The sequence below is a fragment of the Mycteria americana genome (genome assembly GCF_035582795.1).
Source record: "Mycteria americana isolate JAX WOST 10 ecotype Jacksonville Zoo and Gardens chromosome Z unlocalized genomic scaffold, USCA_MyAme_1.0 Scaffold_18, whole genome shotgun sequence".
In the NCBI taxonomy this organism is placed as follows: Eukaryota; Metazoa; Chordata; class Aves; order Ciconiiformes; family Ciconiidae; genus Mycteria; species Mycteria americana.
Genome location: NW_027445436.1, coordinates 6815112 through 6838746, shown reverse-complemented (window position 1 = coordinate 6838746; position 23635 = coordinate 6815112). Strand labels below are relative to the sequence as shown.

At 40.0% G+C, this 23635-nt stretch overlaps 1 protein-coding gene across 5 annotated transcripts in view; it reads right to left on the bottom strand.

The window, feature by feature from the left end:
- Positions 1-1555: 1555 nt before the first annotated feature.
- The window catches only part of LOC142402972 (spindlin-Z), a 106184-nt gene continuing 84104 nt past the window's right edge, over positions 1556-23635 (bottom strand). For all 5 annotated transcript variants that reach the window (XM_075489005.1, XM_075489004.1, XM_075489009.1 and 2 more), the window contains 4 exons: positions 21366-21414; positions 8411-8664; positions 7173-7406; positions 1556-5272 (listed from right to left, as the gene is read on the bottom strand). In XM_075489005.1, coding sequence (XP_075345120.1) covers positions 5073-5272; positions 7173-7406; positions 8411-8664; positions 21366-21414 — 737 coding nt within the window. In that variant the 3' untranslated portion in view covers positions 1556-5072. The remainder of the gene's footprint in view (positions 5273-7172; positions 7407-8410; positions 8665-21365; positions 21415-23635) is intronic.

The following is a 23635-nucleotide window of genomic DNA, read 5'->3' as shown; positions in this document are numbered from 1 at the left end:
CAGAGGGTCCAGGTGATTAGAAACCATAAGCTAAGCTGTGCTATAAAATTCTGTGCTACGCTACTTATAAAACTGTGCTATGTTGATTCTGCTTATTAAAAAACCTGTGCTGCTCTGATCGTAAGATTCTATGCTGATCATAAAATTCTGCTAAAAAATAAAGCTTTAATTGTAACTGTTAGTGTTATCATCATTCTGCAAAGGATCCCCAAAAGAACCTGTCTGTCCCCATAGAGCCGGGTGACACTCAGCCTCTCCTCATAGGAGAGGTGCTCCAGTCCTTTCATCATCTTCGTGGCCCTTCACTGGATTCTCTCCAGTATGTCCATGTCTCTCTTGTACTGGGGAGCCTAGAACTGGACATGGTACTTCAGATGCAGCCTCACCAGTGCTGAATAAAGGGGAAGGATCACCTCCCTCAACTTTCTGGCAACAATATCCTAAGGTAGCCCAGGATACCATTAGCCTTCTTTGCCACAAGGGCACATTGCTGGCTCATGTTCAGCTTGGTGTCCACCAGGACACTACCACCCCCCCCCCGGTCCTTTTCTGCAAAGCTGCTTTCCAGCCAGTCAGCCCCCATCATATACTGGTGCATGGGGTTGTTCCTCCCCAGGTGCAGGACTTCGCACTTCCCCTTGTTGAACTGCATGAGGTTCCTGTCAGCCCATTTCTCCAGCCTGTCAAGGTCCCTCTGAACAGCAGCACAACCATCTGGTGTATCAGCCACTCCTCCCAGTTTTGCATCATCTGTGAACTTGCTGAGGGTGCAGTCCTTCCCACTGTCCAGGGATGTTGGCAACTTGGTGCCAAAAATATATTTTGGGGTATCCATATAAGATTTTCCCCTCTATAATCAGGGAAGAGGGAGGAATAAGGAAAATCTCATCATTTCAATATTCAAAGTCAGACTTGGTAATTTACCTTTAACGACATAAAATAATTAAGTGTTCATGCATTAGTATGAAGAACTTATGTGTCTTAAGGAAATTCACAGCATTGTGGTATTCTGCTCATCTTCTGCTCTTCACTGCTCATCACCTCTAGGTTTGGATAAATTCTACTTATCTTTTTTTTTTTGATTTATTGAGTAAAATAAAATTCAAATTTTAGTTAAGCACATTAATTCAAAGCAGACAAATGTATCAGCTAAACATTGACAAACACTTCCACTGTTCCCCGCTGCTGAACTACTGCTAACAGTGTGAGCTATAGTGTGTTCTGGAAATAAGAGGCTCCCTCACAGACTTGCATAAACCCCTGAGGAGGAATTTTTCTGCTTTTGGTGAAATACAATTTAAGCATTATGCTTTACCTCAGTCAAATTCCATCTTATCGACATTCATACTTACTTGGCAAAAAAAAAAAGAAAAAAATATTTGACTTAGCAAGCAAAATTATTTCATAGGGGGAAGTATTATACCAGCATATATGGCTCAACTTTAAAATACTAAGTCCTTTTTAATTAAAATACTGAAGAAAATGCTTCTTCACAGTGAAGTCACATCACTACATTTTGCTCATGAGAATAAAATTTACAGTCATGAGTTGCACATAAAGGATTTATTTTAAATGTTTTAAGGATAGAGTTACATCATAATTATAAAAATTACTTACAGAATTAAGTAACAGATTTAAAGTGTTCATACTTCTAAATGCAGAGAAATAAAATAAAAATAATGAAACCGAGCTCTAAAGATGAAGTCATTACCTAATTTTAAAATGTGAACACGAAGACCTTTGAACTATACACATACCAAGAACCATCCAAATTGCACTAATGATGTAAAATACAAAAAGCACAGCATTTTCAAGGAACCGGAAACTGCTTTTACCATAATTCTTTTTCCCTGAAGCAACTGTAATCTATTCTATCTGAAGATGAAGCCTCAATTTTTAAAGAATTCATTTAAAGAAGGCTTATACCTATTGCAATAAATAGGATTTTCCCCAAAGTATTTCAGTCTTTATGTAGTCCAACTTAGTTTAGGGTTTGGCACTCAAAAGAAAAAAAAAGTAGTGTTTTATTTATCGATTGTGATTTTATTTTTTCTTGAACAGAATACATGGTCCCTTCAAATGCTGTATGACACATACAACTGGAAAATTACCTTCCGTTGGCACTATGTTCGCCTCACCAGTGCATTTAATCCTACTAACAACCATTCAAACAGCACAATAAGCAAATTCACAAAAAACAGAACACAAAATAAAAACAGAACAAAACCCAAACCTAAACATTATAACATGCAACTTTAGTTTGTTACATTGAACGTTCTAAACTTCTAAGCATGCAAAAAAGGATGGTCTGCATTTAAGGTGTTTTTTTTTCCTTTTAAAAAGTTTTACATGGCAGCCTGACATCATGCACACACACAATATACAACAATACTACAGCAGGTAAATGAGAGAGGCCAATAACTTTTATACAAAGATCCATGGCTTGTGCCATCACAAGCCCTATGATAAATTTGGAAAGTAATGTTGAACCCCTAGAACAAGGGACCAACATGTAGTTACTAAGGTAATGCAAGCACTGCATGCAGATCTGAAACATGAGCCTAAAACAAAGCCCAAAGCAGATGGCAGGGAGTGGAATTAGTCTCAAGTCTCAAAAAGGTGGTTTAAGCTATTAAAAAAAACAACCACACCCCCCCCCCCCCCAACCTTAAGAAAAAAGATGAAAAGAAAAAAACCCATGCAACAGACAACGGGGACATCTAAAAATAACCATAAAATTTGACAGTGTATAGATTATATTCTAATTAGCAAAATATGTGGTGTATGAGTGGCTTGCATAAAACCCACAAATGCAAGCCTAATGCTAAAAATGTTCCAGTAGACCTAAACCTCAAATATTTCAAAACAAACCTTATATTCCTTAGATGTAAAGCCCAAAATTCATTGTACTAAGTTATTCATGTATTTTGTGTGTAATCAATACACTCATTCTTGTGCCACAAATATCAACTTGGGCTCATGGAGCCAGGCTCAGCTTTGAGATTTACATGCAGGACTCTTAAGAGTCAATAGAAAGCACATAACAGATCTGCAGGATGAAAGCACTGTGTTGCAAATCTGCTCACTTTGTTCAAAACACAATGAAAATTTACTGACTCAGGTACTTAGTGCTTAAAGACTGGATTGAGAAGCTGTGAACTGAAAGACAATAGCCTGCCTTTGGTTGCCCATGATGAAATACAGGACATAATGCAATATAGTAGCAAGGGACAAAGAATTAAGATACCATATTTATACAGTATTACCATTTAACAGCATAATGAGGCACAAGCCTTAAGGCTAAAATATGAAATCAGGCCAAAAAAAATGGACAGAAAGGGGCTTAAACCACTGAGTCTTTGATATTAAGAATACCCACAGTAGAGGTCAGACCTCTGATCTCTGATTAACAGTACTTCTCCTGCATCCTTCCACTAACAGCATAAGGTTGGATATCTATGTATTCCTTCTTTCCATCAATAGTGTTGACTGTATTCACATTCTTCACATACTGTATTTCTATGAAGCAGTGCTTTGAAGCTTGTAGAGCTCTGCTTTAACATGACAATTTTGTTGCTGTGCTGATCCTTGTTACAATTCTGATGCTTTTAAAAGTTTCTACACTTAAAAAACAACAAATACCCTAACCTTGATTTACAACTATCTTGCAAGATTAAAACTGTGAAAGGATTCTGCTGCTGTGGGCTGCTATTTACATCCACAATCTAATGCAGATGACTGAACCACTGAGACTGTCTATAGCTCCCATTAGATAGTACACCACTGGCATGCAGAACTCTAGTGTTCATAGAATGAAATTCATGTTAACGGCATACCTCAAAGCAAGGACACCACAAAAGGCAACAACAGGTTTAAACTGTAGATTTGTCTGGACACTCCTTATGTGGAAAAGCCAGAAAAATAATACATTGAGAAGATGCCTTCTTGAACCAAAATGGTTAAAAACAATAGCAAAAAACAAAACAAAAAGCAAAGGAATACAGCAGACTGAGCAGAAGGCAACAAATGCTTCTTCTCTAAAGGAGGTCTTCAGTGTAAAAGGACCGCCCACCCCCATCAGATTGCATTTACCGTGTAAAAGATTAACTACTATTAGGTTTCTAAGTCCATACACAAACATCCAGGTTGCTAGGTTCTGATATTAAATGAGAGACTACTGATTGCCAATGCGTAGTCTAAAGTCTTCTTAAGTAGCATATATACTGTTAAACTTGTGGCACCAAGCACTTGGGTTCTGCTAAGAAATGTGTATAACAAAACAGAGTACAACATTTAGGATTAAAGGCAGCTTTGTTGTGTGTATTTTACTGGTTCCTACAACTTGTAAACACAGGCCCTTAACCTGCATTTTATAATTAACTGGTTATACAGATTAAATATATTTTTATAGTTTAAAGCCTTTTCACTGAAAGGTGCGCAAGTCAAACACTTGATATCCTATTGCCCTGTGACTAGTAAAAATGCACAAGTATTTCCATGTACTGCAAGTTCTTAAAAAGCTTAATTTGAAATAAAGTGTAGAAACACAGTAGATTGATGTTACTTGGGTTAGGCACTCCTTACTGCTGCACAAACTGTTTAAACCTTTCAGAAAAGTCACCTCTGTCCCAACCCAGAAAACAAGGACTGCCAGTAGCCAAGAAATTAAATTTAATGTTACAAAAGAAGGCATATCGAAAATAGCAAACTACACTTGCATGTGGCAGTTGAACAGGTGAGTGCAAGGTTGAAGAAAAAGTTAAAATCTATGAAAAAATCTAGATTACAATACTAGATTGACTTCACACAGCTTGAATTTGTAGCTGTTCTTTCCTTTTAACTCTCTCCCACCCAAATATATCAACTTCCTTCAAGAAAAGGAGTTCTCTTACACAAAATGTGTCACGTTCACATAAATTTGTATTATTCAGAACAAAACAGTTTTGCTGGCAGAGATTGTGGGTTCGCAGGGACATTTAAGCTTTCATTTAACTGAAAAACAGTCGAGTCTTTGTGTCTACAAATTTTACATTTAATAGTTCTACAAATTTGGCAGAAGTTCATGATGACGTCTAGGATGTCTTCACCAAATCGTAGACATAAATATGGAAATCATCATCAAACTTGATGAAATAGACAGATGGTTTGGCTTCAACTTGATGAATGACCATGCCAGTCCGTTTTGAGCCATCTTCTTTGGCATATTCCACTTGTTTGCCTACCAGGCTGTCCACAACTTCACCTGGTTCCCGTTCTGCAGGAGGTGAATCATCTGTAATATGAAAATACAATGTACTTTAGTAGACATTTATGGATTTTTTCCAATATACAAAACTGCAGAGCCTTCTTTAAAAGTTAAGAAACAATCACAAGTTTAAAATGCAGAGTATGTCTAAAACAAGTTGAGTTGTTCAGACAAGCACCTAACTATTGCCATGCTTCTAGAAATTAGTCACAGAATATTTTTTTTTTTAGGTAATACGGTCTTCAATTTTATGAAGTAAAAAATAGCACTTCAATTGGTTAGAAAAGTAAATCTTTTGACATGAAGGTTTACACACCAATTAGAGAACATGTTTGTAGATAATTGAATTTAAGCCCCCAGCAGAACAAGGCACTGAGTCTCTAACAGAAAGGTAGGTGTGCTAGAACTCCCTCTCCCCACACGCTTTATCCAAAATGTCAGTGCAAACATGCCATTGCAACAAAACCACATCTTCCAAGCTAAGTGTAACCTCCTTAATCAATAATGCTGTTAAAAGGGGCTTTCGATTTCACACTAGAATGGATACTGTTGAGAAGTCTAACTATATTATTTGCTTTTCTAGCAAAATCTACCCAGAAGTATCCTTAAGGACACAATTCACATTGTCTGTAAAAGGTCAAGATTCAGGGAAGGTAGCTCATAGTTCAGTGTCTTAGAAACAGAGGTAAGTAGTAGATAGTCTCAGGAAAAAAAGAGTGCATTAAAAACTTAATTCTTAAATATGGAAAGCATAAGCCTTTTAGCTTATTTTTCTAAGATGGAAGAAAGCAAAGCAGAATTTAAAAAGGAACTGCAAGGTATTTGGAGGTGCCAACTTTGAAAGAGCTTGCTTTATTCGTTTCTTTAGGAATAGGAAGGTCACTTTTTGCATTAACATTTGTGGCTCACTCTCTTCAAGCCACAGATATGTTGCTTTTTGTTAGGCTGGAAAAAATCTAAAAACATAGGATTTCTACAGAGGTTATGCAAATAAGTGCCACTTGTTTACTCAGCCATCAGACTATTTGTTATCAGCACTAGATCTGAAGGAAGACAGTCTCAGAAACTCAATGAATGAATTTTAAACAATATTTATGTAGTGCATTGCATAGCCAAACACTAGTTATCTAATTAATAATTTACTTTAAAGCCAAAATTGCCTCTCTGTCAGAGAAGTGTTTTTGAGGTGCAGGAGAGAAATGAGAGTACAATATTCTTGACAAACTTTTTTCTTCTTTTTTAGTACTAGCTATCCAAATCTCTTGAACAACACTGATTCTGTGAAAATCCTTCTATATTTATAGGAAAAATCCCAATAACTTTCACTTCAAGAAAGGAAGAAAAAATATCCCTCCTAACCTATTGAAAAATTTTTCCTGTTTATGTGTTTAAACACATGAGAGAAAATGAGTTTTCAAAATATTAGTGCTTCTTTCCTCCAAGAAACTATTCAAAAGCTTTCCAAACTGAAGATGCCTACCCAAACTAAATTAATCTGACTATTTTAGCCCCAAAACATTATTCTTATAAGAACTGCTTCAGAAATACAGCTCCTTGAGGTGGCTCTTGATTTGTGACACTTCTATAAGAAAATAACAGTGGACAGCTTCTAGTTTGTCAGTTTCTGTTAAAAAAATCTAAGCGTAATCTCTTCCACAATAGTATGTATATCTTTATCAGAATTAGGAATTATTACGGAAAAGGATTTTCCAGTATCTATTGCATATTTCACCACTGATTCAAGTAAAATATTTCAGAAGTTGTTTAATACAGATGTATTTTCTGTTGTACTGTAACCTTTGTTACTTTTGATACTTAAAAAGATCCTTGTTTGTCAACTCTCTTTTCCATACATAAACAATAAGCCAAACAATAATACAGAGAGAGATGCTGCTTTCCAGAAGAAAAAAGTAACTGGCCTACTTACTGGAATCAGGCATAATGCGAAGGTCACCTTCTTTATAGTCATCTAAGAGTTGGTACATGTACAAGACAGGATCTTTCTCATAGGTAATATAAAACCATGTGTTCATAATAGGAGCTCGAGCCAAGACCATCCCCCTCCATTCATCTTTTGAGCCATCCTCTGTCTCAAACATATGTTCCACAGCTTTGCCAATCATTGTGTCTGCCAGGTGGGCATCGCTAATTCGAGATGAAGCTGAAATAGTAGCAGTTCATAAGTATATCCATTCAAAAGTACAGAAATAAGTCTTTTTAAAAAATAATCTTTATCCAGATTCATGAATAAATTTGTTTGAAAGTTAGTCAATTCACATACAAAACAAATACTGTCCATTCCAGAGAGTTGAAGACCAAAGAACTGCAGAACTTGAAGAATTATTTTAACATGTTAACACTCTTATTGACATTTTCCATCATTGTACACACACACACACACACACCCCCCCCCCAATTAATCAAACTGTCATAATGCAAGGTAAAGGGAGACCAATATAGGCCACAGAAAAGAACAGTGTCTGTATTTTAAATATTTGTATTGTGGGGGGGGAGGAGAGGAATAGAGGTTAAATCACAGAGCAGCTGTATGAAGTTATTAATGAAGGTGTTTGGTTTGGTTCCCCCTAACCCCATTCTAGAGACTGCTACTGATCTCTTTGCAGTCAGGAAAAACAAGAACTTATTCCATTCAGAAATAAGTAATTACTAGGATAAACTTTGAACTTTACAGTTTGGAAAAACCTGCAGTTTAACAATTCAGTGCTAATTATGAAAACCAGTAAAGCCTTGTTACTAGTCAAGTTATTTCACTTAGAAAATGCTTTTTTCCCTCCATTTGTATTAATATCTAGGGAAAGCACATGGAAAAAAAACCCCAACCAAACACATAATTACTGTCATACACAAGACAACATAGCCAGGACATTTCTCAGCTGGCTCAGAGTTTAAATTTTAATAGAAATATCAATGTTACATGTACATAAGCTTGTTAGGGATAAGACTCCAAACAAGGAAAAAATACAGAATTTACTGCATACCATTTAAAGACAAAAGACAGCACTATGCTCTCTGGTATCATCAAATCTTTGTGAAATCAAGAAAAATTAAACAGAGCATTTAGATTATCTGTCATGTGATGAAAAGTAATTTAATAAAATTTAAATGTTCTGACAACACATGCACATATAGGAAAAAACCTCTTACCAACTCTGTCTGGAAGGACTTCAAGTGCTGAAACTCTTTCATCTTTGTGCAGTTCTAGTCCATACACACAATCAAATCCATCATACTTTATAAGATAGAGAGAGGGATTTACAGGAACTTGATCAAGAACTGTGCCCTTCCACTGTGTTACAGGTCCACTCCCTTCTTTCCAGCCATGCTGTATTCTGCAGCCTACAATGTTTCTTCGTGGCTGAGAAATAGGTTTGCTTGGTCCAACATTGTTTCTATGCTTTCTGTACACAGATACAAACATTAATATTAAACAAGTACATACTCAAAATTCTACTCCGGACAAGAGCTGTATGCTTTAAGAAGGCAATATATTATTATATATTAATAAAGATACATTAAAATTAGGGTATAAAGCATATTACATTGTACTGGAAAAAGAAAAAAAAACACCACACTGAAAAGTAGTGGAACACTTTCAACATTTTGTATAAAGTTGCTTTCATAATAGTAGTTTCTAAAATTAGTTTGCTTAAGCCAAAATAACTATTTTAGCCATTGCTACACTGAACATTAAAAGTAAAACTTGCTTGTTAAAACCCTAAAGCATGTCTCAAAGAGCAATGTTATGTAACAGTATTATACTTTTGCTACTTTGTTGCTCTCTGCAGAACAGTAAACATAATTCCCTTACCCCAGGAGGAAGAAGTCAGTGGAAACATTAGTGGTGGTCGACTAAAATTCTTCAAAGCATTTGTTTTCCCTAACCTGTGTTGTCACCTGAAGGAAATTTCGCTTCCCTCTGCACTTACAGGTATCTTTGACTTCAAGTATTTTTAAAGACACATGGTAGCGACAATATTCTTCTAACATTCCTTTTTAGTACAACACAAGAAAAATTATATGCAAAGGTCACAGCAATAGAAGGGATACTCTTTAATGCAGATAATAGATTAAATATACTTTTTACCCTTCCTCATTTTTTTAATCCAACTTGCACAGAAAGATTCGTTCCAGTGAATATCAGTTGCTCTGATAAAGTCATGTAAGTTATTTGACAGTTTCAACCCACTAAAACAGTGTTACACAAGTTTTATTCTACTCAGTTAAAAAAACCCCAGTAACTGACAGTTGTGAATACAAGTAAAGAAACATATGAACATTACGAGGGTACATTGGTGATAAATGTATATTATCTTTATTTTAGCATGCTACAATATGCATATTCATTCCTAAAATGATATTTGGAGGATTGCCTGATTAAAATTCTCACTAATGTTAGCTAATTCCAAAATAAGTTTCTGGATTAGTTACCAGTTATAGTACACTTCATTTAAATGGCAATAAAATATACACATCACTAGCATGCTTAAAAACAACATCTAAGAAAAGAAAAATCAGTTGCAGAAAACAACATCCATCCTTAGATTAGTGACAGTGACCAAAGAGAAATGTCTCCAGGAACAATGAAAGCTCACAGAGCAGCCCATGTATGACAGAGATCCAAAAGACACAAATAGCAATATCAGTAAAGTCTCATAATTAGTCTTAAAGAATAATACAAACAGTATATAAAATTAGTAATGCTGAAGATGTAATCATAACTCTATTAAAACCCAAGATGTACAATTCCTTCAGCAGCTTGTCCCACCTCCAGACTTTCATTCTCCATGAAAATCTTAGCAGAGTTCCACAGTATCTATTGTCAAATTTAACTTTTGTGATGACTTAACCTTATCAAGGAGGTCAGTCTGCATTCATAATCTGTGTTGTCAAAGTTAGAAGTATTATAGAAATGCTAACCTCTTCCAGTTAAGAGGCACTCCCCTGCAAAGTTGGTGCTAATTTTCCACAGAAACTTGAACACATGTTCAAATACTAGTTCTTGCTCAAGTCTTACTTTTTTTAAAAAAAAAATATAATAGTCTCAGTAATATTTTATTATGAAGAAATGAGATGAGAGATCTGGTTCTTGGGCACAGTGAAAATGAGTTTGTTTTGCATGCAATTAATTTATTTAGTTTTAATGAATCTTAATTCCATTTTAAGGCATCCTCACAGAATAAAACCAACTGCTACTGAAGCTAAAAAGTTAAAGTTGAAAAAGGTAAAATAATACTGTTCATGTTTAACCACACAATCAATTTTACTTTCTGCCTATAAAACATAATCATAACATTTAAATTTGCACAATTAAGATAAAAGCTTCAGTAATTTTAAAAAATATGATTGAAAAAGATTACATAATTAAGTTCAAATTGGTAACTACCTTTTAAAACGCCTTGGAGAGAGCAAAAAGCATAATAACTGCAGTTACAAATCAAGCAGCAGCTAGGTATACTTGCAGTTCAAGTTTTTCTTTGCTGAAGGCTGTACTACTGGACAGCCACTCATTCTCATTTGTAGTAGTTCATATAGCAAGAAATATGATTTTCAAACTAATAAATTGCCAAAGAAAAACTATTTTTGCTTGCATCTGAACACATAATAAGAAAGAAAACATAGGTTTCTAACTGACTACAAATAACAGAATCATAGAATGGTCAGCCTTTAAAGATCATCTAGTTCCAACCCTTCTACCATGGGCAGGGACACCTTTCATTAGATCAGGTTGCTCAAAGCCCCATCCAACCTGACCCTGACCACTTCCAACGATGGGACATCCACAACTTCTCTGGGCAACTTGTTCCAGTGTCTCACCACCCTCACAGTAAAGAATTTCTTCCTTATATCCAATCTAAATCTACCCTCTTTCAGTTTAAAACCATTGCCCTTTGCCCTGTCACTACAGGCCCTGGTAATATAGCTACCAGTATACTTTTATATAAGATAACAGTAACTTTCCCAAACCTCTTTTTATCTCAACAGTATGTCGTTTCTCTGATAAGCAGAATAACACATATGTACATAACCTTTTGAATTGCTATAATCAGAAAGCCCAAAATGTTTCCCTTCTATTTTATTCAGCAAATGTCTCTCCTGTAGTGACATAAAAAAGATGAACAAGATCTGGTAGAAAAGAAACCTCTCCTTTCTATTCCCTTAATTTCCCAGGACATCGGCAATTAAGTTACGACTTCACTGACAAGTTCGTGAATTTTATTTCTTCCATTGGGAGCCTTAACACTTAATTCTGCTACTGTGTAGATAGTCCAATCCCCTAATGAAATATGCTAATCCTGGCCCTCAGAAGCAAGAAGAATTTATCACGCTGTTCAATTCTCTTCATACAACTTAAGAAAAATGTTATCCTAGCTTTTTTTTGGAGAATAGCGGAAGGAGAAGACTTTCCTCAGCAGTAAACAACATGATCCATACAACCCCAAATTAATTTTTAAAAATGGTTATGCAAAACATCATGCTTTAACTAAACTCTCAAGTATATTTGAGTTTTATCAGCATTTTCTTTTGCTAACATTTCTGGAAAAAAAGGTTACTAACTCATACAAAAAAGAAAGCAACAGTTTTCATAAAAATGTCTATATTATCAGTCTACAGCTTTTCCAATTATTCCTGAAATATTCTGTATGCTGAAGGCTTCAGAGACATGTTAAGTGCATTCCCCCTCTCTGTAATATGTATAATGAAATAGCATCATAGATAAGTAGGCCTGGAAGAGTCCTCAAAATTATCATCTACTTTAAATGGTTTTCTTGACAGAAGGTTAAGTTGATTATAGCTAAGCCACATTTTCCAAGTCTTGTGTTTTCTGTTTACTATCTTTCTGTACTTACCAATTATTTTTGAAGAAGTATGCAGCCCAAAACGCTTCTTTCAAATTTAGTAAGCATACCTATATTTTATCTTTCAAATCACTAATGGAATTTGAATGAAAACTATATCCAAGGACATGCCAAGTATGGTTTATCAGAACTCCCCAGGAGACCATGCAAGAAGTTCAGCTGTAGATCATTCTTGTAGGTAGAAGAAACTAACCTTCCTAATGAAAACTACCTCTCAGTGTGCACCTATAATTTGCTTGTTTCTTATACTACAGCTTCCATAAATAAGTTAAAATAAGCAATGTTTCTGATTTGAAGAAGGGTGGCTGACCAAAGAAACAAAGCAACTTCATTCCTTTTAGAACAACACAAGAGATGCATTGCTACTTAATTCATATATAGCACAAAATAACCAAATAAGTTTTCTTTCCAGCTAGTAATGTGACAAAATGAATCACAGCATCTTCCTATTTATTCAGCACCTACCATGCACCAAAACCAGTCAATACTGGTAGTTTTACTGGCATTTCCCAAATGTGCTAATTGGACACGCTCCAGCACCTCAATGTCTTTCTTGTAGCGAGGGGCCCAAAACTAAACACAGTATTTGAGGTGCGGCCTCACCAGTGCCGAGTACAGGGGGACGATCACTTCCCTAGTCCTGCTGGCCATGCTATTCCTGATACAAGCCAGGATGCCATTGGCTTTCTTGGCCACCTGGGCACACTGCTGGCTCATATTCAGCCAGCTGTCAACCAACACCCTCAGGTCCTTCTCTGCTGGGCAGCTTTCCAGCCACTCTTCCCCAAGCCTGTAGCGTTACATTGGGTTGTTGAGGCCCAAGTGCAGGACCCGGCACTTAGCCTTGTTGAATCTCATACAATTGGCCTCGGCCCATCGATCCAGCCTGTCCAGGTCCCTCTGTAGAGCCTTCCTCCCCTCAAGAAGATCAACACTCCCACACAACTTGGTGTCATCTGCAAACTTACTGAGGGTGCACTCGATCCCCTCATCCAGATCATTGATAAAGATATTAAACAAGACTGACCCCAACACAGAGCCCTGGGGAACACCACTTGTGACCGGCCGCCAACTGGAGTTAACTCCGCTCACCACAACTCTTTGGCCCCAGCCATCCAGCCAGTTCTTTACCCAGAGAAGAGTACACCCGTCCAAGCCATGAGCAGCCAGGTTCTCCAGGAGAATGCTGTGGGAAATGGTGTCAAAGGCTTTACTAGAGTCCAGGTAGATAACATCTACACCCTTTCCCTCATCCACTAGGCAGGTCACCTGTTCACAGAAGGAGATCAGGTTGGTCAAGCAGGACCTGCCTTTCATAAGCCCATGCTGACTGGGCCTGATCACCTGGTTGTCCCGTACGTGCTGTGTGATGGCACTCAAGGTGATCTGCTCCATAACCTTCCCCGGCACCGAGGTCAGGCTGACAGGCCTGTAGTTCCCCAGATCCTCCTTCCGGCCCTTCCTGTAGATGGGCGTCACATTTGCTACCCTCCAGTCAACTGGGACCTCCCCGGTTAGCCAGGACTGCTGATAAAGGATTGAAAGTGGCTTGGTGAGCACTTCTGCCAGCTCCCTCAGTACCCTTGGGTGGATCCCATCCGGCCCCATAGACTTCCGTGTGTCTAAGTGGTATAGCAGGTCGCTAACCATTTCCCCTTGGATTATGGGGGCTTCGTTCTGCTCCCCGTCCCTGTCTTCCATCTCAGGGGGCTGGGTACCCCGAGAACAACTGGTCTTACTATTAAAGACTGAGGCAAAGAAGGCATTAAGTACCTCAGCCTTTTCCTCAGCCTTTGTCACTATGTTTGCCCCCGCATCCAATAAAGGATGGAGATTCTCCTTAGCCCTCCTTCTGTTGTTAATGTATTTATAGAAACATTTTTTATTGTCTTTTACGGCAGTAGCCAGATTAAGTTCTAGTTGGGCTTTGGCCCTTCTAATTTCCTCCCTGCATAACCTCACGACATCTTTGTGGTCCTCCTGAGTTGCTTGCACCTTCTTCCAAAGGTCATAAACTCTCCTATTTTTCCTGAGTTCCAGCCAAAGCTCTCTGTTCAGCCAGGCCGGTCTTCTTCCCCGCCGGCTCGTCTTTCGGCACATAGGGACGGCCTGTTCCTGCGCCTTTAAGATTTCCTTCCTGAAGAATGTCCAGCCTTCCTGGACTCCTTTGCCCTTCAGGACTGCCTCCCCAGGGACTCTGTCAACCAGGCCCCTAAACAGGCCAAAGTCTGCCCTCCGGAAGTCCAAGGTAGCAGTTCTGCTAACCACATTCCTTACCTCTCCAAGAATCGAAAACTCTATCATTTCATGATCGCTGTGCCCAAGACGGCCTCCAGCCATCACATCACCCTCAAGTCCTTCTCTGTTCGCAAACAACAGGTCCAGCGGGGCGCCTTCCCTAGTTGACTCACTCACCAGCTGTGTCAGGAAGTTACCTTCCACACACTCCAGGAACCTCCTAGACTGTTTCCTCTCCGCTGTATTGTATTTCCAGCAGACACCTGGTAAGTTGAAGTCCCCCAGGAGAACAAGGGCTAGTGATCGTGAGACTTCTCCCAGCTGCTTACAGAATATTTCATCTGCCTCTTCATCCTGGTTGGGTGGTCTGTAACAGACTCCCACCATGATATCTGCCTTCTTGGCCTTTCCCCTGACTCTTACCCATAAACACTCGACCCTTTCATCACCATCGTCAAGCTCTAGACAGTCAAAACACTCCCTAACATACAGGGCTATCCCACTGCCTCTCCTTCCTTGCCTATCCCTTCAGAAGAGTTTATAGCCATCCATTGCAGCACTCCAGTTGTGTGAGTCACCCCACCGTGTTTCCGTGATGGCAACTATGTCATAGTTTTCCAGCTGCACAATGGCTTCCAGCTCCTCCTGTTTGTTGCCCATGCTGCGTGCATTGGTGTAGATGCCCTTCAGTTGGGCTATTGATCCTGCCACCTTTTTTGGGGGAGAAGCCCTAATTCCTATGTAACTGTTCTCAGGCACTTCCGTGGTTTCTAACACATCAACAACCCTTGTGTCTTTGCTGCCACATAGATCTCCATCCCCTACCTCCACTGAGATGGCTAGGGTGCTGCACACGTTAGTACAGGGACATTTCAAATGTGCTCCAGTGTACTCAGCACATTGTGGAGCAGACCGAAGGACCTTGCTAGCACACCGTCCCTCAAACATTGGCCTGCCGCCCACAGGCTTATCTCTAGCGAGCCTGGTTTTATCCCTTTCCCCCTTCAAATCTAGTTTAAAGCTCTTTCAATGAGCCCTGCTAACTCTTGTGCAAAGATCCTTTTCCCCCTTTAAGACAGGTGTACCCCATCTGTCACCAGCAGGCCTGGTGTCATGTAGACCAACCCATGATCAAAAACCCCCAAATTCTGCCGGTGACACCAGGGTCGGAGCCAGGTATTGATCAGCTGGGTCTTCCTGTTTCTTCCCTCATCATTCCCTGAAACTGGGAGGATAGAGGAGAACACTACTTGTGTTCCTGATTCCTTAACCAGTCGTCCCAAGGCCTTGAAGTCTCTCTTGATTGCCCTTGGACTTCTTGTTGCGACTTCACAGAATCACAGCATCACAGAATCGTAAAGGTTGGAAAAGACCTTTAAGATCATCGAGTCCAACCGTAAACCTAACGCTACCAAGACCACCACTATACCATGTCCCTAAGCACATCATCCAAACGTCCTTTAAATACCTCCAGGGATGGCGACTCAACCACTTCCCTGGGCAGCCTGTTCCAATGCTTGATAACCCTCTCAGTGAAGAAAAATTTCCTAATATCCAGTCTAAACCTCCCCTGGCGCAACTTGAGGCCATTTCCTCTTGTCCTATCACTTGTTACCTGGGAGAAGAGACCAACCCCCACCTCTCTACAACCTCCTTTCAGGTAGTTGTAGAGAGCAATAAGGTCTCCCCTCAGCCTCCTTTTCTCCAGGCTAAACAATCCCAGCTCCCTCAGCCGCTCCTCATCAGACTTCTGCTCCAGACCCTTCACCAGCTTCGTTGCCCTTCTCTGGACACGCTCCAGCACCTCAATGTCCCTCTTGTAGTGAGGGGCCCAAAACTAAACACAGTATTCAAGGTGCGGCCTCACCAGTGCCGAGTACAGGGAGACAATCACTTCCCTAGTCCTGCTGGCCACGCTATTTTTGATACAAGCCAGGATGCCATTGGCTTTCTTGGCCACCTGGGCACACTGCTGGCTCATATTCAGGCAGCTGTCAACCAACACCCCCAGGTCCTTTTCTGCCAGGCAGCTTTCCAGCCACTCTTCCCCATGCCTGTAGCGTTGCATGGGGTTGCTGTGGCCCAAGTGCAGGACCTTGCACTTGGCCTTGTTAAACCTCATACAATTGGCCTTGGCCCGTCGATCCAGCCTGTCCAGGTCCCTCTGCAGAGCCTTCCTCCCCTCAAGAAGATCAACACTCCCACACAACTTGGTGTCATCTGCAAACTTACTGAGGGTGCACTCAACCCCCTCATCCAGATCATTGATAAAGATATTAAACAGAACTGGCCCCAACACAGAGCCCTGGGGAACACCACTTGTGACCGGCCGCCAACTGGAGTAAACTCCATTCACCACCACCACTTCGTTGCTGCCTACGTGAAAAAGCAATAATGGATAATAATCCAAGGGCCGTACCAGGGTAGGAAGTTTTCTCACCACGTCTTTAACCCAGGCCCCAGGGAGGCAGCAGACTTCCCTGAGAAGTAGGTCCGGTCGGCAAATTGGACCTTCTGTTCCCCTCAGGAGAGAGTCTCCTATGACAATAACTCATCTCTTTTCTTTATGGAAGTGGTTTTGACACAGTACATAGGCCGACTTAACCTTGGCAACACCAACCTGGATGAACCATCATCCTCGTCATTGTTCAGTTCCACTTGCAGAGCCTCGTACCTATTATGCAAGGGCACCTGGGAAGGTGGCGTAGTCACAGAGGAGACGCGCCTGCTGCGCCAGGCAGGAACTTGTCGCCATTGCCCTCTATCCCTTAAGTCACCACATTCTGCCGGGTGGAGAGAGGATAGAGAATTCTCTGTATCACGTGTCCTGTCTGCCTGACAGGCCTGTCCCAGGGAAGGTAGGTAGCGGTTCCAGTAGTCTACCTCTCTCTGACTCCCTGATACTCCTCAACCTACTCACCTCCTCCCAGAGCTCTGTCACTAAGCTGAGGAGTTTCTCTACCTGGGCACACCTCCCACAGGCATGCTCACTACTGCCATCCGGTAACTGGCATAAGAGTAGGGCACACCCTGCAGCCTGACACCTGGGTAGCAGCGTGTTCCCATTGGAGCTCTGTCTGGGAAGCTGTGTCAGTTGCGGTGGGTGCAGAGTTTAGAGTGGACATAGCCTTCTGCCAGGTGGATACCATTTCTCCCTGGTCCTGCTGGCAGAGCTACAGCGCCCTTCCTGCACACCCTTCCACGCAAACTGCCATACAAACTGCCGCGCCACACCCTTACTGACACGCCACGCCCTGTTTGCCCGCCCTGGTCACGGCGCTCCTGGTTGCTAGCGCTCCCTAGGGGCTTCTTTTATACGTGGGGAGTGGGGCTTGGCTGCTGTTGCTCCTGGCCCCACCCAGGTCTCGTCAGCCGCCATCCCGCGAGCTGCAGGCTCCTGGCAGCTCTCGCGATCCCCCCTGAGGTTCCCCTGGTTCAGGAAACCCCCCTGTACACAGCGCTAGAGCGCTCCGCTGCGGATCATGCCGGCACCGGAGCTGCTCGCCTTGGCGACTGAGTGCTAGTGTTGGTTACACCACGTTTAAATCTCCCGCCGTTGCTCCTGGCCCCGCCCAGGTCTCGTCAGCCGCTCTTGTGCGAGCTGCGGGCTCCTGGCAGCTCTCACGGCTCCCCGAGGTTCCCCCGGTTCAGGAAACCCCCCTGTACACCATGGTTGAGAGCTCTGCTGCTGCACTGGAGCTGCTGGCCTCGGCGACTGAGTATTTATCTTGAAGGCATTAAGCTGATAAGTAAAATCTCGTTACATTAAAAAGTTTTATTAGCAGAACCAGATCATGGAAATTTCAAAGAAATTTAGAAAACAGTACAAATGAAGCAGAGTAGCAAGGGTCAGTACAATTTATATATTTCATGGTGCCATGTAGAAAAGTTATTAAAAATAGGGCCCAAATTAGAATTTTGATCTTACTATAGACTGTCACTAACAGGGGATCGTATGATCAGAGTATTGTTATAAACTATTTTTTCCTTAATATTCAGACTATGAGGCACATTACTAGAGACAGAAGTTTTAAAGTACTTTCTGTACTCCTTCAAAAGCCATTATTCAGTTGTGAAATTAATTTTCTTAGGATTACAAGTGTATTGGGTATCCATGGCAATGTTTTGGTAGCGGACACACATACATGCACACATGACGACACCTGCAGGGGTGGCCTCGATGAGAAGAGGTCAGGGGCTGCCCTGTGCCAGACACAGCTGGTTCTAGTTGGCTCGGCAATGGCCTCACTTGCAGGCCAAAGTTGAGTCCATCAGCGAAGTTAGTGGCATCTTTGTGAAAACATATTTAAGAAAGGGCAAGAAACCACACTGGACAGGCAGAGGAGGAGGGGAAAAAAAAAAGTGGGTAAAAAAAAAAAGTGAGAAACAGCAGAGGGAACACCAAGTTCAGAAAATTAGGTATTCCATGGTGCTAGAGCAGATATCCACACTGCAGCCTGTGTAGGACCCATGCTGGAGCACTTCGATATTTCCTGAAGGAACTGTGGCCCATGGAGAACCCATGCCAGAGCAGAGTTTTCCTGACAGGACTGTCTTCCCTGGAAGAGCACATGCTGGAGCAGATTTTCCTGACAGGAACTGTGGTCTGTAGAGAACCCACAGCAGAGCAGGGGGAAAGTAAGTACAAGAGGGAAGGAGCAGCAGAGAGCAACCGTTATGTACATACTGTAAACTCCCTTCCCCAATTTCCCCTGCACCACCCTGGGAGTGGTGGGTGGTAGAGGAGTCTGGAGTGAAGGAGTGAAGTTGAGCATGGGAAAGGGGGGAGGAAAGGTGTTTTAATGTTTGTCTTCCTGTTTCTTACCACCTGAATCTATTTTAATTGGCAATAAATTAATTTTCTCAAGTCAAGCCTGTTTTGCCTGTGACAGTAACTGGTAAAGCAATCTCCCTGTCTTTATCTTGACCCATGAGCTTTTTCATCCTATTTTCTCCCCCTGCCCCACTGAGGAAGGGGAGTGAGTGAGTGGGTGGGAGTTTGGCCCATAGCCAAGTATAACCCACCACAACAAGTTATTTTAAAGTGTGATCAGAAATTCACAAGGGATAAGTACAGTGGTCGTTAAACTGCAGATACAGCGTCCACCTAAAAGTCCTTGAACTGCCAACTATGAGAAACCTGGAGAGCATAAAGAAGATTTTATACTTACACTGGTTTGTGCACTCTACTTACGCACCAAGGGTGGAAAGGATGAGAGCCAAGAGACTACTGACTGATCTGACACAAATAGGGTCGGCTTCATATTCACAGAGATCATCACTACCCATTGACACTGACAGAGCACTCAGAAGAACTGCCCTTTTGCAGCTGACCTATAACCATGGGACCCCCTTCCAAAAGGGTCAATGGTTAACTACCGTTTTAGTTAAGAAGAGTTCTGAAGACTAATCCACATAGCTCATTTTATCACTTCCTCAGTTACTGGACCATGCCCTGTTCCATCCTGTTGGCTCTTCCCTCCCCCATGAACTTCTGAACCTAGTTTAGAATCTCCCCTATGGCCTTCAAGTGCCAGTAGACTTGTTCCTCTTTTTCTTTAAATGAGGAATGTAAAAGTCATCATAACTAAATCAATGACAAAGTATGCATTACTAATTCATGGTCTGCTGTAACAGCTCATAGTAGTATCAGCATACATTTTTAAATAGTGATTCATATCCCACTTGTTTACTATAAACATGTCTACAGCACTACTTACTGTTCATTTCAAAAACGTAAGCAATGAATATCAAATAAAAACAACTCTGCACTAGTCTGTCATTCTCAGAGAAGTCAGTGAGCAGCACACAAAGTCATCTTGGTTTGGTACAAAATAAAACTTTTACCAAACAATTCTTAAACAATTAAACTAGGCTAAATTAACATAAAACTCAGGCGCTTAAGTTAAATGCCTCAAAATCATGTGACAGGATCATGACTTAATATGCCTCATAAAAGCCTTTATGCTAAAAAATATACAACCTATTTAGGTATTTAAATAAGTGTATATCAACACAACAATAAAGACAAATCTAGCCACCCTCAAGTACAAAAGGCAACCCACCTCTGATAGTCTTCCCATCATACACTCCTTTCTCTGAGCGGTTGAAAAAGAACAAGAGAAATTAAATTTTAACTCTACCTGTCTCTAGACAAATAAATGTTTATCTTTGCCTTGTAAGGAGATAGACAAGACTGAATAGTGAAGAGTTGGTGGAAAGAATTAGAGTAGTTTTACATCAGGTGTTGTGTCTGGGAAACAGTTAATACTAATTCAAATGTTAATCACAGAAGATATTTCTGACAGACAAATTGCTTTGGATTGATGCATGTTGTATATCGCTACTATAGGACTTCATACTCAAAATATAACTAGTAGCATTTTAATAAATTTCACCTTTCCCCAGCTTATTTTAGAGTTTACCCACCAGAGATGCAGCCAGATGCAACATCTAGCTGTTAGACACTAAGATCAATCATGTCTAAGCTATTACCCCTATCTTCTCACATTTACTCATAGCAGCATTTAGCTGCTACTATTTCAAAACGTAGTAGAGAGAATAATACATGCCATGAATGTAAGGATAAGCAAGTATCCTTCACACAAATAGCAGCTGCTTTATAGAAGTACTTCAGTATGTTCTTTATTTTAAAAAAAAGTGAAAAATCCTTTTAAAAAACTAAAGCTGTAATGAATCCTAGAGTACATGTGCCCAATTTCTGGTTTGCAACCTCTTGTCTCTGAGTAAATTACAGAATTGTATTGACAGGATAATTTATCTCAGAGTAACATTCAAAATGATGTTTAGAACTCTACCAATGGTGCATTCTTTCCCATTGTCTTCCCAAAAGAATTAAAGTCTGACTCTACACACATACACTGTCTGAATACTACTCCACATGATTTTCAAGAGCAAAATGACTGGAACAATACAGATACACTTCTAGAACAGTACTTCCAGTTATTGGGAACTACACTTTAGGAAAGATATTAGCAACTTACTTGTGGGAAGTTCTTTTCTTCATCATGCTCGCAGAGACTCCTGCATGACCTACAATATAAATGATGGAATTATTGAACAATAAAGTATGTTTATACACAACGTCAAAAAAGTATCTTACAGAAAAGTTCTCTTTTTCAAGTAAAAAAATTTAAACACTTCACATTGTGATTGATCAGTGAGCTCCTACAATGGAAGGAGGCTCTGAGGAGACAGGCAAGGACTAAGTACTCATGAAGCTAAGTGAAGAAGTAGGGAGTGACTTATGACAACTGTTACAAAAAGCTGAACTTACCTCAACACAAAGCAGATGGGAGGTAGCCTTTGTTCTAGATAAATGGCTACAACAGTTGAGGGAATCAAATGGCTGTGTAACTGCCCTTGAGTTAATAATAATAATAATAATAATAATATATTCCTGAGTTAGTGAGGCCAGAATGGGTGGGTGTATACATGGCTCAGCCAAACTGAGTATAAAAACTCAGTATAGAGCCAAAACCGAGTATAAAGACTCAGTATAGCATATACAGTATAAAAATTGTACAACTAACATAAAAAACTTTGAAGAGAGCAACAGGCTTGAGCCTGGTTTCAACCCACATATTCCTTCCCAACAACTGGGGATGCCCAGCATTGTGATGGAGACCAGTAATGAGAATCACATGTGTATTGTGATTTGACTGTATATTGCAACTACTATACTCTGCTAAATGTAACTTGTACTGTGATTTAAGTAAATTGCTGTATCATCCTGCTAAATCAAACTCCCATGCAACATCAAATATCTACAAATATGTAAATTTGGTATTAAACATTAAATCCTCTACATATGGAATATCTAAAAGAATCCAGTCAGAGAGCGTTGGACACGTGTATGTTATCAATAAAAAACCCCCTCATGTATCTGCAGAAACATGTTCAGAATTTCATCTATGGATGTTTAAATTTACACCTACAGAGAAATACTTAATTGAGGTTTCTCTACAGATCCAAACAACTTCTTTAACTTTAACATTATGTGCATGTTCCAAGCATAGCTTTGGCATATGTATTTTGAAAATTAATTTTCATAATAGCAGTAGCATCACACAAGAGTTACGCACTGAAACTGCAATTAGCCTTAAAAGTTTTCATAAATATTTTAATATTTGGATTTTCAGATGGAGAAATAAAGAGGACATATATCAAGTTACAGAAATGGTGGAATTAAAATAAGACTACATACATTTTGTTTCCAACACTCAGGCTTGTACTGAATCCATGGAAAGATGCATCTCCAGTTTTAACAACAACTGGAATTTTAAGTTTTTGAAAATGAGGCCCTCCATGCGAATAGCTACAGTAAAGATCCTATTTGCAATTTTTGACTATTAAAAGACCAAGTAAATAGAACTTCCCTTTGAACATGACTGACTTGACTGCAACCACTAAACAAGCATTCTCATCATATCATTAGCCACCCCTTAGTTATACAAGGAAAAAAGTTCAAAAACATACTTCTTAAAAAAAAGAAATCCATTCTCACAAAGTAAAAGAACATGAACACACAGATTTCATGTTTTCCATTACTGGTTGATGAGACAAAGTAAGATTTAACTAAATCAGCTCAAGTAGTTAAAACGCTATAGAAAAAACACCCACGTATTCAGCAGGGTGGTTCAGCACAAAACTTGTTTTCTGTCCTCTGGTCAGAAACTGAATCTTATTATGCAGTGCAACACATTTAGCCTTCCAAAACAAAAAGAAATCTACAGGTACACAGAAGGAAGATCTATTACAGAAGCTGCAAAAACCACAAAGGAGAAGCTATGCACGCTACTGAGAATGAGTGTTTGCCCTGTTCAGTAACTACTCACCTTAGGCACCTCTTATTTTTGATAGGACTCAAGCTCTACAGCCAGATGTCTTTTCTCTCAAATTCACTTACGTCCAAAATTTCTCAGCTATCCATACACAATCTCCATGCATGAAATGACATGTACCAAACTTACAAATATTTACAACAACACTGAACTAAGAGTTTAAGAGGAGACTACCCTTTTTTGCTGTCAGGCAAAAATGAGCTTGACAGTTCCTGACTGATTTCAAGAACTTGCTTGTTCATGTACCTAGCTCTAAACAAAAGCCAACTAAGCAAACTGAGTACTGCTCAGTTTCTTGTGTTGGTAGCTTAAGGTACTGCACAGTTTAATACAAAGTTATGGCATTTAGATGAATAATGTGAATATAGCCTACTTACAAGAAGAAATGATAACAAGGTACATGAAGATCC